Here is a 17570-nt window from a genome sequence, read left to right as displayed (position 1 = left end):
CACGCACACACATGCATACGCCTATATAAGCATATATATACGTGGTGTCAAAAATATGCTGACATAAACACATACGTATTCGTTTGATGAAATTTTCCTATTATATCGTATTAAGGGCTTATTCAAACGCTGTTTGTCTCCTGTCATTGTAGACAATTTATTGATTTCTGCTCACAATTCAAATTTTCTAGTATATACTCTCAGATTGTTGTTTTTCGTATAGCTACATTTCTAGATGTGTAATCCGAAGCCATTGCGAATGTATGATGTATAACAAAATGGAATTTTTCTAAGTACGCATGTACTGGTAACCATAAAATCTTATACTTAAATTTAAATGGACAAACTGAATTAATGTATATTTTAATGATAGCCTATATATACGTGCATGCAAATGCATGCGCATATACATATGTATACAAATAAACGCACATTTATATATGTATACAAATACACACATATATCATTTTTAATCGGCAAAACGTAAGAGGTGACGCAAGAGAGAATCATTTCCTCTATGGCATCATGACATAAACGAAACTCTCGACGCTTGAAGTCACTTTGTCACAACTTATATGTATTTTGTGTATCAGGATGTATATATATATATATATATATATATATATATATATATATATATGCAAGGGAGAGATTCAAAATTTACTGGCTTTAATAGTATCGGCGAAAGGCCTGATTGGAGGCCCAACAGTCGAGTTTTTTACAGGGCTTAGAAAAACTTAAGGACCGCTGCAATAAATCCATAGATCTGAGAGGGGAACATGCTGAATAAAATTATAATTGATCTTCCTGTATCTTCTTTTACTCAAGGCCAGGACCTTTTCAGCACCCCCGCATATATATACATATATATGGTTTATACTCTCATATATTTACAACAGGTGAACATAAACTGTAATTAAACGGGTGAAGGAGGAATGATGGTTGCACAGATGAGTTGTGAAGAATGCTCGACAGGTAAAAATTGGTTGCCAGTGAAGACACCTTAACGATATACTTTTAGGAATGTTGCTTTTGTTAAGATGGACCGAGAGTAGACAAGAGGGAAGAGAAGTGGGGATTAACGGCTGGTTGTTGGGGTAGAAAACGAGCGTGACCAGCGGTAGAAATGAGGATAATTAGAGTTAAGACAAAGAAATGATAAACATCAATTTAGAGGAAAGTAAGGGAAATAGGAATCATGTATGAAGAGGTGATAGGTCGTAATGCATGAAAAAATGGATGATAATGGAAATCAGCATCATAATGTAACGGTAGATAAATGAGATGTACGGAAATAAGTTGTAAGTCAGATGAGACACAGTGTCAAAGGCCGAGGTACTTGGTACATCATGTGGATGTAGTGAGTGGCAGCTATAGGAGTGTGCTGAAAGTAAAGATGCGTTCATTGGAGGTAAAGCGTCAAGGCCATTGTTGGGTGTGCAAGATAGGTAGCAATGAAATGGTCCCGAGGAAAGGGATAGTTGATAAGGGATGGGTAGAAGACCAACAACTCTGTTCTCATGTTTACAGTAGCTGAAGAAATAACACTGTATTTAGATGGTTAAAGAAGTGGTGAATGTTACGTAGACGAGAGATATGGAATGGCTGACAGGTAAATATTTGTTGTGAAGGAATAGTCAATAACGATAAATGTTTAAGACCTCATATTTGCTGACACTTACCGTTCTTCCCTACGTCTTCATAATTTCCATGTGTGATGACAACATGTGAGCTCCTATTAGAATTTACATACCACAGACAAGAAGCATTTCTACCACTTCTACACATCACTTTCCTTGCATAATGGAATTGCAACTATAACATCTGTATATGGTTTATTTTTTATTTCTACATCCATTGTCATAGTTCACTATATACACCTTGTTTATTTCCTTTTCCAAAATAACTCCTTATATTCAACTCTAATATTTCCCTCTATTTAACCATTTCACACCGTCTCTGATAAAGGTATATCCTTAATATCCCAGAAACAGCTGTAAGACTAACTTTCTCTTTATAAATGTCCTGAAAATCCCACACAGCCTTGACTTTGTTGTGTCCTTTTATTTAACATATACATGCTCATACAAGACCCGCATTAGACTCCTCACGCGTATCCTTATCGAACCGAGAGTTTAACTACGGTCATTCCATTGCACTTACCTGCCACCTTGGATATTCTGGATACCAATATCTCTCGTATACACACACATACACACACACACACACACACACACACACACACACACACATCCATATATATATACATACACTGATGTATGTGTATGTAACGTAATGCTAAGAATTCAAATATTTATTGAAAACTGAGTGTTTTGGACATTTCACATACACAGGTTCATAGACCTCTCCGTAAAATTGTTTAAACAAGGTGAAAATGTCCTCCATTTAAACGAAATACAATCAACCAATGACCTTTCGAGAATGGAATCAATAATTTGTTGAAATATATAAATATATAAACAGCTAGATATTTCTTGATATACTTATCACTTAATAAAAGAAACGAAAAATAACCTACTCAAAACTCATTTGTTCTTTGTTGAAACAATAACCACACACATACATAAATACCCATATAGACACGCTAGCAAACATACACACTTGTATACATATATCCAAATCAACAATCATCTTGAGATATCGCATAAATGACTCTCCAAAAACTCATTGGTTCTATGCTTATCTCTCCAAATTTAAGTAAATACATTATGGAAATTACATTTTGAATGCCCAGCATTTTTCAAAAACAGCTGACATCATCTTACTCTCTCTCTCTCTCTCTCTCTCTCTCTCTCTCTCTATCTCTCATTCACTGATACACATTCATATTGAAATCAGAAGACCTGAATTTTCTGGACAAATTTGTCATTTAAAGAAAAGATGCCACTTAACGAATAAAAGAAAAATGCACGAAACAAACCAAAACCTTCTCTAAAACTCACTGTTCTGTATTCAAACACCCACCACTAACAATCCCATATGTATAGATTCAAATTAAGAAAGAGTTGGAGCTATAACTTAACTGACCTTCCTGTACTTATATTTTGTTTATCCATCGGCAAATGATTTGTGTGGTGAATTAAAATAGAATACCATTGTTGTTTAGTTCATTTGTCCGAGGTAATTTAATTAAGGTACGCAATAGATACTACTTCACAAATTTTTTGGTTGTTTTGTTTTGCTTTTATTAATGTATAATATGTTTTTTAATACGGCAATCAATACACACACACACACACACACACTCATATATATATATATATGTAAATACTTATACTTCACTACATCTATATATACACATGTACTTATATATATATATATATATATATATGGGGTGGGGAGAGAGCAAGGGAAAGTAAGACACGTTTTTCCATACTTGTGTTCAGATTTATATGTGTGTGTTTGTATGTGTGTGTGTGTGGTGTGCGTGTGTTTTTGTACGTATACATCAGTATGTGTACACACATACAAATAGAATACGTAGATAGATACATTGTTGAGTATGTTACAAAATTAAACCACTGACAAATATTTGAAAGTAAATTTATTCTGATTTCATATTCATTTATATTTTCATTATCGGTGTATATTTCGAATCCTCGTTACGTCCTATGTTACATTTTCATGCAGATACCTGTCTATTATTTCTTCGTACTCCAATGCTTCACAGAGAATTGTAATATGATTGCTAAACATTTGCAATCAAGATATGACATACATGTGTGAGCTTGTCTCTGTGCGTCATTCAATATATTTTCGCAGTTTATAACAATATCCTTTTCTTCTCTACGCACAAGATCCGAAATTTTGGGTGGAGGGCCAGTCGATAATATCGACCCTAGTACGCAACTGGTACTTAATTTATCGACTTCGAAAAGATGAAAGGCAAAGTCGACCTCAGCAGAATTAGTACTCAGAAAGTAAAGACAGACGAAATACCGCTAAGCATTTCGCGCGGCGTGCTAATGTTTCTGCCAGCTCGCCGCAGAATATAACAATATCGAGTAGTAACTGATCGTGCGTTCAATTCTGTAGCTTGTGGTTTGTGTGATTGCCATTGAAGTACAGTATGTTTTCTTACTTAAAGTATTGCTTACAGACCTTTTAAGAATTATGCAACGGTGACGTCAGTACACAAAAACGCGGTTTACACAAACAACCAGTTAATTTTACACGTAAAGCGAAATCATAGAAAGCTACTTCTAATATTTGAAATGGGAACTTTTATTTTTTTTCTAACGAAGAGTTCAAATTAATTCTTTTTGCGGAAAATGTGGAAGCAATTTAAGAAAACACTATAATTTTTTTTTTTTTTGTGAATGATTTTATTTTTATTATATTCATAAAATATTTGCAGCTTATGTTATTTTGCTTGAAATCAAATAGTAAAACTGCTATAGTCATTCCCTATACAGGAATTGTTATTTTTGTTCTATTTTCCTATCAATAACAGCAAACATTATTTACTATTCATAAGGTAATATATATGAATAACAGCTGCTCTATCGTTTAGTCTTCTTGCAGTTTGTCTGGTCATATAATTTCAGTTTTTAATATTTCAGAAAAATGAATCTTTTCTTGTGTTTGCAAATAATAAAATTGCTTACACTAACTAAATAAATGTCTACCATTTATTTTGAATTAAATTGGTAAGAACGACTATTATAGTGTCTCGATAAACATTTGTCAATATGTACATTAAAAAAATTCAAATTTATTAAAACTGTAAGGACTACTATTTACGCACACAATCAGTTCGCAGTCAACAAAATTATAATATATTGATTGGTACAAAGTTGATATGATAATGATTTTAATATTATAAATTACAAATGGTTTGGTAATTGGGTGTTGGTTACTTCAAATCACCTTAATGAGCATTCAAGGAATTGATATTTTTGAAATTGAAATCTTTAAAAATCACTCTTGAATAGGGATTAGAAAGAAATAGAAAATATTTGTTAAGTGTATTAGATAAGATATTTTTTATAGAGGGAAAGCTAATGAGCATTAAAAAAAAAAACTTAATGGAAATGATAAGCATTTATTTTCGAGTGAAATGCCAAAATTTCATTTGACAAAACTGAAATTGTATTCTCTCGTTGATTCGGAATAAAAATCGCTAAAATATATTTAGTGCTAAAGAATCATTTGATTTTATTATTTTATGTTTCGAAATGTACTCACGTAATTTATTTTACATTTTGCTGTGATAGTTATTTAAGTTATGTTTAGCCATGACTGAGCCTACCCATAGTTAAATGAAGGATAGCCTTTACCATTCAATCGCTCTTGGTTGATTTTTCCTATCGAAAAATGCATCTTCTAATCAACGTTTGATTAAAGGCAGTAAATAATGATTTGAAGGAGTTGTGTCAGCTATTTCTTAGTAGTTTGAGCGATCGCATGAAGCTTTCTATATCTGCTGCCATCATTCTTATGTTTCTGATGTTATGCCCAAGTCTTCTCTAATTCATCAAACCCCGATAAAAGATGTTCCAACATCGTAATTAATGTTCAAAAAGGATAGAACGCATGCAAAAGCACTTATCCAATTTTGTCCTCTTCTCCGATGATAAAGTATGAATGGAAAGAAATTTGGCTACGTTTTTAGTAGGTGATGCGAAGATGCAGTATCCTTCATTAGCTCCATACATATTACAGTTGATTCAGTTTTTATATTCGCCCTTGACCTACAAACAAATGTTTCACTGACTTCTACTGTAAGATGGTTTTCAACGTTTAAGACTAAGGACCAAACCAAGGAAAGGGATTCGTAGAGAATTTTATATCTTGCGGTATACGGGCCGGAATTAGTCCGCAGTTTGCGTTCGATTATGCTTGTGATAAACTGCATTGACTTTCGTGAAGCGGACCAGCTTGGCAACAGTGTTCTGTGGCGTTCAGTTCTGATATTTTCTTCTTCATTCGTCTCATGCCATCTCTGTCACTCTCAGTTATTTTCTTGCTGATTTCCGCCAAGAGATCCTGGTGAATCCTGCCCTTATTTACTTCTGTGGTACAATCCGGTGCTGGTTTCCCCCCAATTGCTCTGTTATCATTGCCTCCTTCCAGCTACATTTCATTGATTTTGGTCAATAAAATCCTCATTGGAAATTTTTGCTGGTCAATGTCTTTTACTTTTGATTTTTGAAGTATTACAACGTAAATTGTTTTGAACAAGGAAGAACAAATATTCATATCAGGAAGCCCGTATGCAATGCAAAGAAGGTTGTAAAAAATCGAAACTGGAACCCTGTACGGCATCTCATGCATATTGCGTGACCAATCTTCAGGAATCGAATCTAAAGAAAGACACAGTAGAAGAACGGAAAACGGAAGAATCGTACTAGAACCGATAATGCACTGATCCTTTCTATTTACTGCTTCTACATTTTAATGCTAATTCACTACTTCAATCATTTAAATTGTGAAAAATAAGGCATTCGAAATTACGATTCACGGAGAATCCTGATTTATTAAATGATATACAGTAAATATTAATCTATTATTAACTGTCTGTAAATTAAAGACTCGTCATCACCTCCTACGCAGATGTATTGTCAGGAGATTCTCTGATTTCATCACCCTGTATTGAGTAACATTTTATTTCGTTTTTGTATATATATATATATATATATATATATATATATATATATATATATATATATATATATATATATATATATATATTTATGTATGTATGTATGTATGTATGTATGTATGTATGTATGTATATATATATATATATGTATATATGTATGTGTGTGTGTGCGTGTGTCTGTGTCTGTGTTTGTGAATGCGTGTGAGTGCGTGTGAGAGAAAATAGTTTTGAGTTTTCACCCACTAGTCATTCACTTTTGACATGACTATATGCTTTAAACTATCTTTAGTGAAGCTGAGTTGAGTTTGATTGAATATGTATGTATATATATATATCTATATATCTATATATATATATATATATATATATATATATATATATATATATATATATATATATATATATATATATAAACATATATATATAAACATATGTATGCATACGTACATTTGCATGCATGTAAATAAATGCATATTTACATAACACACACATACATAAATGCACACACACACACACACACACACACACACATGAATATATATATGACATTTTTTCATCTTATGCTTCTAAAGACCGCCAAACGCATATGATCAAAACGTGGATTTCATCCTGCTATCAGATATCTTGAAAATCTTCCGTCTAATCAGATATCTATCTTTAGGAGATCGCAATTAAGTCCAAAAAAGCAACATCTATGTAAAAAAAAAATCTATATTGTTTATTTTCTTGTTGTCTTGTTCCTTCGGTCTTGTTCAGAAAAAAATAGATGATCGAAACGTAGTCAAGAGAATGAAATAGCAGAGAAAATGAAGAATATCAATATTGCATTTTCTATATTTCCGTTTTGGAAGTAGTAATTTCCCGGCACGTACAGATATGCCAATAATGATAAGTCAGGTTAATCTAAAAGTAGTTAGGTTAATATAGTGAAGATCTGTATTTGGTTCGTATCATAGAAAATTGGCTTCTCGCTTTTTTTAATCACAAATTACATGCTGTTAAGCAAATGTAGTTATATTTCTGAAAGATTCATTACCTTCCATGCAGTACATATGTTATACTTGACGCTAAACAATTGATAACATATTCTAAGGTTAAGGTTTAGTTCGTAAGAAAGTAAACAAATTAAAGAGGGTCTTTGGGGATCTTGTGCATATTGCTTTATATACAGACCTTTATTTATAACTATATTACATATAACGTTACCTTTTCTGAACGAAAATATAGTAATGGCCAGAAACAGTTCCTAATATGAGAACGTGAAGCAGAAATTTGCAATTAAATATTTAAATTGAAATATTTTGAAATAGTATTTGCCAATGTAGATAAAATACATCATTTGGTCGCTGTCAATTATAATTCTCAGAATTCTCTTCATCTATATAAGTGTAACATGGTTTTAGAACAGAAATTATATACAGATGCACAGTTTAAAAGAAAACAGTTGTATGCAATATATATATATATATATATATATATATATATATATATATATATATATATATATATATATATAAACGCCCAATCACTTTGGTGCTGCAGAGAGATGGCCCGGGTCTTACTTTACATCATTTGAATAAAAGGTACATCCAGAAGCTTAGCGGCTGCGAATTATTAATTTATATTCGTATGCTGTTTGTCGGCAATGATATTTACTGAATTATCTTTTTTCTTGACAGTGAAAAAGCTAAAACTCTAGAAGTCTGACAAAATTTTAGTAACCTTTTGACAAATAAGGGATTCTTTGTTCATGTACAATTTAATCACAGGGTACGATTTAACACTATGATCATCGTATGATATGCATGCTTTTGATGATCTCCCAACTTTTGGGCTGGTATTCTCACTGTGGAATTGTTCATACTATAGTGACTCAGCGACCAGTGTTTTGGCATCGGTACCTGCTTATAGATAAAACAAATATTCAGATACCAACATATTCATTCGGTCATTGTCTTTGAATCATCATCGTACGATCGTCGATCATGACTGACCATAGATTTCCTCTCGGCAAAGTTCTTTAATGCCTATGCTTGAACAAGAATTGTAGTGGAAGACTAGCGATTGTCCATGACTGATTATATCTCCACTCCACACCATTGATGTTATACATGAGAAATGTAAGCACGGTAGATCTTGGCGCTCGTGTCGGAGTTAACACCGAAAGTTATCATACCGTCGCTAATAATTTGACTAATCCACCATTCACACTAGTTTCTTATAATTTTATATCGTGCCCAGAGAAGAAAGGCAATATTGATCTCGCCGGAACGTTTGAAAAGTACAAAGAATTGGAAAAAAAAATACCACAACGTATTGTATCCGATGATCTAGTTACTGACAATTTGCAATGTTCATTTATGGAGTTATAGATGGCTAAATAGAGTTAGTTTGCCGTTGCTAAGATATTGAACTTAAAATCCCGACAAGATACAGATTAAATTTCTATTGCATTTCCTGATCTCCTTGTACAAACACACGTGTGTGAGTTTGTGTGTGCTATCATGATTTTAAAAAAATCTAGTTTGTTTCACAGTGTCGTGTATGTACTCTGGAAACACACATAGAGACACGCATATATTCATCTGTGCGTTTATTCTTTGCTAAATTATACCTACATAAACCCTACTGACTTTTCCTTCCATTTTTCCTCTGAAAAGCAAGGACTGAAACAAATTTACGGAGCTGTGTACCACCCTCAATAACTACTGCTTAAAGCACCGAATACATTAATTAGTCGGAGAATGCCTTTTCCTACAATCACCTGTCAATGAATATATTTGTGTATATGCCTACTAGAATGGCAGAAAATATACAATAATTTCTTTAGCTCACACACACACACACACACACACACACACACACACACACACACACACACACACACACACACACACACACACACGCACGCACACACACACACAGAGTAAAATGTTACTCTCAAATACATTCATCTTCTGGTTGGTTGATTACGGTTTTACGCTTTATACACTCAGCGATCTCAAGGACTGTTACATCTTTTATTACCACTTGTTTTTCTTTCTGTCCTGTGCTCTTATGTTGCGTTCCCTCCCTAACTCACCCAATACACAACTTCAACAGAAATCTATGAGTTCTTAATATTAACAAATTACTTAAGCTTCACTAAATTACCTTACACTTTGTCATAACAATTCCCACGTCTTACTTCTTGAGTGTTTCAACCTATGGGTATGTGTTACACGAGTATGAATGCGCGTTAATGCGTGTGAATCGAAGAATTTGTATCCGTATACATTTGTATGTTTCCATTAGTTTCTATCTCTCTCTCTCTCTCTCTCTCTCTCTCTATATATATATATATATATATATATATATATATATATATATATATATACTGTATTTCACTCCTGTGATCTTTATCGATTCTTTCTTCATATAGGTTATTTACCTCGTTTGTGTATCATTTCTACTCATCTACTTCTTTCTATATTTTAGTAAATAGGTAATACATAAATACAGGAAACACTTTATTCATGTATGGTATGAATAACTGTATATTTCTTGATGTATTTTACCCTTGACGTTAACAGACACAAGAAAAGTGGTCGATTCAAAAGTAGAATATAATATTTTATTTTTGTTCTTCCATTTTTCGCCTTGCTGTGGAGTTAACTCGTCTTCTATTTGGTTCCTCAAACAGAGAAAAACTAGTGAAATATTAATGAATTTCCACATTTTGACAAACCTATGCTGTCTCTGATGATGTACGTCTACAATCTAACCTGTACTATGATGCAAACAAATATTCTGATATTCTGCTGATCGTACGCTAAACTTGATGCTCTAATACTCTGCTAATCGTACGCTAAACTAGAATCAGCCGTGCAATCAATAAACTATGATTCGACCCATCTACAGCTCCAGAAAAGACTTGTTTTATTCCATCTTCAATTATCTTCTGTCTAATTATTTAGCTAGACGTCGGGGAATCTCCAGAAAAACGGTGGACTGGATCAGCCAATGTATATATATATGAGGAGAGAGAGAAAGAAGTGGGGACAGTTAGTGACTAGATGGTAGTACAGCATGGAATGGATAAGAAGGAAATAAGGGCTCGGACTGTTCCAATTCTTGAGCCCAAACTTCCAAATGAGGGTAGACTTGCAGTACGAAACTTGGCTCGAAGAAACGCAAAATTCAGGCAATAATACATAAAAGTATTTATGTGATGCTACATATATATCATATATATATTATATGATATAGATATATCTTTACAACTGGTCAACAAGTCGGTGGATGTTTGATATAATATATTATGCAAACAGTTTTACATAATGTGACATTGTTACAAACATTTATAAGCAAACCTATTATATTAATTCGCATGAAGCATGATGCGCAAGTATTTTCATGAGAGGTACTCTGAACATCTTCTGTAGGTGGGAGTCTTGCAAATGAGGTGATAGTAAAATACTTACATTAAATAAGGGCATGAATAAAATAAACGGAAGAAGGAACGAAGACTAACGGAAAGGTGACCACAGAAGAAATAGGAAAAGAAAAGCGCGAAGAGAGTAATTTATTTATGCTCGGAAGTAGGGGAGAGAAAGGTGTGAAAGAAAAGAAAAGAACGAAAGAATGAAGGATGAACGAGAGTGAGATTTGGTCGGTGTGTGATGCTTGAATTTCAGCAAGGAAACGTTATAAAATTACACAATGTGAAAGGTGGGTTACAGGGAGTAGATAAAAAAAAAAGAATATTACGAAGAAAGAGGAAATGACAGCAAAATATAGCCTTCTGTGTTGCATAAAGACATAACTTGATAGTTAGTAAAGGTGCCGCGTGCATGTAAAGAAGAAGAGAGCCGCGAGAAACACACGCACGAACATATAATAGACTTATGTGTATATATTTAAATTTGCATCTCTTTCTGTACATTGCAATAAAATTGAAGCCTAGAGTGAACTGTAGAAACTGATAATGATATGATGATATCTTTGCTCAAAATGGGCTGACATGTGTAATCAACAAATTCCTTTTCAACAAATCTATCGCTATTTATAGATTCTTATAACCTCATCTCTCCGATTACGCTTCCTGTCTCAAAGATAGGAAATTTATAATTTTTTTGTCTTGAACATTTTATAAACTATATGGAAGAGTTTTGCTGATGGATATCATCAACACACAATGAAGCTCTAACGTTGTTCTTTCTTTTTTATTATTCTTTTACTTGTTTCAGTCATTTAACTGTGGTCATGATGCAGCACCGCTTTGAAGGGTTTTAGTTAAACAAATCGACCCCAGGAATTATCTGTTTAAACCTAGAACTTATACTATCGGACCCCCCTGTTGAACCGCTAAGTTGCGGGTATAAAAACACAAAGACGCCGGTTGTCAAGCAATGATGTGGGACACACACACACACACACACACACACACACACACACACACACACACACGTATATATACGACGGGCTTCTCTCCATTTCCGTGTACCAAATCTACTCAAAAGGCTTTGGTCTGCCTGAGGCTATAGTAAAGTACATTTGCCCATGGTGGAATGCAATGGGACTGAAGCCAGTACCATGTAGTTAGGAAGCAATGTTTTTACTATGCGATCACCACAGCCGTGTTATTCCTAATATAGCTAATTTACGAAAAGAAATATATCAGTTATGTAAAACAAAACACGTTTTTCCCCTTCCAGAACAGTTTATAAACAGCATCCAATACGTACTCATTTTTTAGAGTGACAGATTGTAATTGGAAAGTGAACCTGCTGGTATTTCTAACAAGTCAACTGACTGTATAAAATCTCTCTCCATGAGAGAATATAATGAATATAAATTGCTAAACAAGAAACAGTGAAATATGCATTAAACATTGGTTCATATAAATTATTTCTACAAGATAGCCAACTCGGCACATCTTTTATTACATCAGTTAAGAAATGGAATTCCCCCTTCTTGCCAATTGATGGAAGATTCAGTAGGTAATTGTAAAAGATAAGAATATTTATATTTGACTTCATTTCATTTAGCTCGGTGACGTAAAGAAATATTTAGTCGTGAATCTATTATGGTTTTCATGCTATTATATACTACAGAACAAACCTATAAATTTGAGCCAGCATTGCGTGAAGAAACTAATTGATTATAACCATTGGCCAATCGTAAGCCGCTGTTTTTTTTATCTATATAATTTGACTGTATATAGAAAAATATGGGATCGTCTGTACTATAAGTTCGCTTGTCATTGCAACCACATCTGCAACAGCAACTCTTAATTATAGACCGAAATCTAAATTCATAGACACCATTATTGAGCATTACGTTCTATAATTTTTAATTAGTTTGCTCACGCAGATCATAATGTTGATTCTTTAGTGTGTATAATAATATCAAAACGAACACTGCTAAAGTGTTAATGATTTAGTTAAGCTAACATGTTTGTCTCATTTTATTACTTCAGGTAAAGCTTTGCATCGTTTACAACATTTACCTAATGTTGTTAAAAATAAATCCGAGCAAAATGTTTATATACTTTTGGAGCATGCACGCACACACACTATATATATATACATACATACATGCATATTGAACACACACACACAAATATATACATATACACACGTATATACTAAGCAAATATAGATTAGAAACAAATAGCAAACTTGATTGTTTCATAAATATATGCTGGAGACTATGCATGACATTAAGACTATTATTTAAAGTGTGTTGCTAGTTAGACCCAGAATAACTTTCTTTGAGTAAACTTATGTCTGAAAAGCAAAATCAGACGTAAGCATCGTAAATTTTTAAGAGGCAACTAGAATAATATAATCCAACGTATGCTTACATTCCGACTAATTAAATAGAAGGAATTTGCTAGCATTTGTAATGCTAAGACGTTGCTGATGCCTAAGGTGTCAGCAAAACTGGTGTTGGTCATAAATTCAATGTATTTAATGCATTATATATTTTATATTACATAATTACCTAAAACTGAGTGTTGATTTTATTCTCATATGTCCTTTTATAAGACAATAAACTGAAGTGGAAATACTCCATAATAGACCAACTTTTTCTTGTTCCACACAAAATTATCAAAACTTACCTTCGACGGCACATATCCACGTAGGATTTTTTAAAGTAATCTAAATATATAGGAAGACGGGCTGAAACGTTAATAGGCTAAGAAGGAGTGATGTTAAAGCTGTGAAATCTTTAATCAATTACAACTCATCAATAACTGAATTGTTTTTTTTCCCCAGATAAACTGACATCCGACTGTTATCTAAAGATTTCAAATTAAATTTGTAGAGTATTCTCTTGCAAATGGACAAAATTTGGCATCGTGTTGTAACTTCAGAAAAAAAAGGTTTAACTCCCAAGGACATTCATGCTGAGGTGGTTGCTACATTAGGAGATAATGTCTCAATTTTATCAGCAGTGTAAAATTGGGCATCGTAAAAAGAGCCAACTTTACAACGCAGTATTTCGTCTTATAACAGATTATTACGTTGGTAAGAAGAATCTGAAAGTATCCATAGGAAATGCATGAAACTTTGGCAACACTTGTTAGGCTTTCATTAAATAGCTAAATCTATATCTGGATACGGAGGAACATAATGACCATTTCTTGTGAAACAAACAAATGCAAAAATTATAAAACTATATAACATCAAAAACAATATCAAATTGAAAGAAATAAACGAAGACTTACTTTATATTTTCATGCTCTTTAGGAAATGTAAATGCTTCCTCGTCGGCTTGTTTGTCTAGTTTACTTATATATCTTTCTTCTGATTTCTTCTTACCTCTCCGTTGCTTTAGAGGTGACTGAGGCCTCGCAGCCGCTCCTAATACATCTCCCATACTTCGACGAAAATCCGCCATTGTAGCAAGAGGTATTTTAAAACAACCTGAAAATTAAATAAAACACTCAACTAAATTGGATATCAATAAGTTACCGTGTTATATTTACATAACAAACTGAAAATGATCTCTCGGTTTCTGTTCTTGCGTGTATCCACAATAGAATTAGATTTTCACAAAAGCAACACACTTTGAAGCGGGGCTTAGCTTTATGGATAATGTGTGTAATATACATACATCCATTTGTGGAGTAAATTTTTCATTGCATAACCATGCTTATGAGAGATTTTTTCTACAATGGTACACTGTTTCTTATTTCGATATTGCCCACAAGGGGCTAAACATAGAGGGGACAAACAAGGACAGACAAAGGGATTTAGTCGATCAAATCGACCCCAGTGCGTAACTGGTACTTAATTTATCGACCCTGAAAAGATCAAAGGTAAAGTCGACCTCGGCGGAATTTGAACTCAGAACGTAGCAGCAGACGAAATACCACTAAGCATTTCGCCCGGCGTGATAACGTTTCTGCCAGCAAGCCACCTTTCTGGATTTTGAAGCAAATAATTCAGGAACATTCACAAATTTGAAATACTCAGCAAAATTATAGATACGACAACTATATTCTCCGTTTAAATTATTTATTTCTATGAAGATAAAAGCAACTAAAGTTATTTTTCTAACCTGTTATATTTGACAGGCGTAATGAGTTGGTAAAACCTATGAGTCACGCATGTTGTGAATATTTTATGAGACGATTTTCTCATATTATACCTCCATGTTTAGATCTTCTGAATTCGCACACTATGATATCAAGAGCCATGTAATGAATCTGATACAATACTGTTTCTCAGCAAAAAAAAGGTAATCCTTGCAAGCAAACAAAATGTAAAACCGTATTAGACTGTCATGCTCTTACAAAGATTATACAGATATAGTCTAGGTTTAACATAGAGCAAATACGAACTAAAACATACGCTAGAATATCATTGGTTGGTAAAAATGAAAAACTGTTTTATGCTGAAGATTTAGCACCCTTTCAATGAATCATCATGTGGAATATCGTACGATGCGATGACGGCTACAAAATGGTAGCTATATTCAACTGTGTGAGCAAGGCGGTCAGCTGCCAGAAACATTAGCACGCCAGGCGAAATGCTTAGTCTGTCTTTAAGTTCAAATTCCACCGAGGTTAACTTTGCCTTTCACCCTTTCGGGATCGATAAATTAAGTACCATTTGTGTACTGAGGTCGATATAATCGAGTGGCCCCCTCCCAAAAATTTAACTGTGCGAGCGCATACAGACAAATAAACAAACACAGACACACACATACAAAGAAACACATAGACACACATATCAAACAGTTGAAGCATGTAACATAATACAATAACGTGTCCTCTTGAAAATCTCTTATGGCTTTTGAACGAAATAATGCAGGACCATTCCAAAATTTGAAACGTTCAACACAGTTATTGATACCGCAAATATATTCCCGTTTATAGTATTTATTTTTATGAAAACAAAAGGAATGAAAATTATTTTTTATCTTTGTAGGATAACTTATTCCCAACAGGCGTAAACTGTCTAAACACAACGGAGAAACGTAAGTTTGAACAAATGAAATCAAGTTTATCCTAATTTATCTCATCAGCATACATATATATATATATATATATATATATATATATATATATATATATGTGTGTGTGTGTGTGTGTGTGTGTGTGTGTGTGTGTGTGTGTTATATGCATGTATATATAGGTAAAAATGGTTTTCGGGTTTGTAAATGCACCTGAATCTCAATAGGTGTTGTCATTTTGAGATTCAGGTGCAGTTTGAAACCCCCAAATCAAATTTTTTCCTCGCTCTCCCGTGGGACCACCTCTGTCCGGTCTTCGCCATGATAGATCACTAGCCACTAAACCTTTTTTTTATTTTCTCTCTCTGCTTATTCTTGTGTTCCTTTCTGTTGAAGAGCTTAGGCTCGAAACGTAAAAGACTTTCACACTCCCGAGCGTTAAACTAATACATCTGTTTGTTGCTTACACACCCGTCTTTTTTTTGTAAGTTCCAACTATACACACACACACACACATACACACACACACACACACAGATATATATATATATATATATATATATATATATATATATATATATATATATATATATATATAATGTACAATGAGTTTGCACATTAATTACGTTCTTACATTCTATCTAACTTTTGGATACGTCTGCAGGTAACAATTTAGAATAACTCATATTTACATGACACCTATAGACGAACAAACATTTCTGTACATCTGTTTTTCACACTAGCCAATCAAATTATTTACATTTTTTTGCTTCTTTCGACTTTTTCCATGAAAAGTATTTTTATTTTTAATCAAAATTTCTCCACGGTATTATTCCTAGATTTATTTACTTCGAACTCGACACTTAAAGAGAATTTACATATGTATATATGTACGTACGTATGTATGTATGTATGTATGTATGTATGTATGTATGTATGTATGTATGTATGTATGTATGTATGTATGCATGCATGCATGCATGTATGTATGTATGTATGTATGTATGTATGTACGTACGTATGCATGTATGTATGTATGTGTGTATCGTACATATCATGTCTTAATTTAAACCAAATACCTACTGCCCCAATGTCTTAAGAAGAATGAAGTTTGCATTATACATTTGGCCCAGAAATGTTTAAGGAAAACTTCCTTCTCAGAGGTCCTGAAAATATTTTATATATATATATATATATATATATATATATATATATATATACATGTGTGTGCATGTATGTATGAACGTACATAAAGCAATTGCTTCCACCGCTAGAAGATATCTCGTCAAGAACTTCCAATTCTATTATATTTCAATGCATTGAAACATATTAAATAGAAACTTGGTCGAAAGCAATTTGATCGGTAGAAATGGCGACCAGTGGATTCATGCAAATTTCGGAATCAGTTTACGTTTGATAGGTATCGGAAATCAATACAGTGAGTGCACACCATATTAAAATATGCCATATTGCTTCGTTCGAATCTCATTGAAACAAC

At 33.3% G+C, this 17570-nt stretch overlaps 1 protein-coding gene across 3 annotated transcripts in view; it reads right to left on the bottom strand.

Annotated features, from left to right (window-relative positions):
• LOC106870527 (BAI1-associated protein 3) overlaps nt 1-17570 on the bottom strand; it is a 1021331-nt gene that overhangs the window by 544344 nt on the left and 459417 nt on the right. For all 3 annotated transcript variants that reach the window (XM_052968680.2, XM_089354166.1, XM_052968681.2), the window contains one exon: nt 14340-14538. In XM_052968680.2, the coding sequence (XP_052824640.1) occupies nt 14340-14512 (173 nt within the window). In that variant the 5' untranslated portion in view covers nt 14513-14538. The remainder of the gene's footprint in view (nt 1-14339; nt 14539-17570) is intronic.

Source organism: Octopus bimaculoides, chromosome 6 (genome assembly GCF_046866305.1).
Source record: "Octopus bimaculoides isolate indiv1 chromosome 6, ASM4686630v1, whole genome shotgun sequence".
Classification (NCBI taxonomy): domain Eukaryota; kingdom Metazoa; phylum Mollusca; class Cephalopoda; order Octopoda; family Octopodidae; genus Octopus; species Octopus bimaculoides.
The sequence above is the reverse complement of the archived record's forward strand: the minus strand, read 5'-3'. Positions and strand labels throughout refer to the sequence as shown.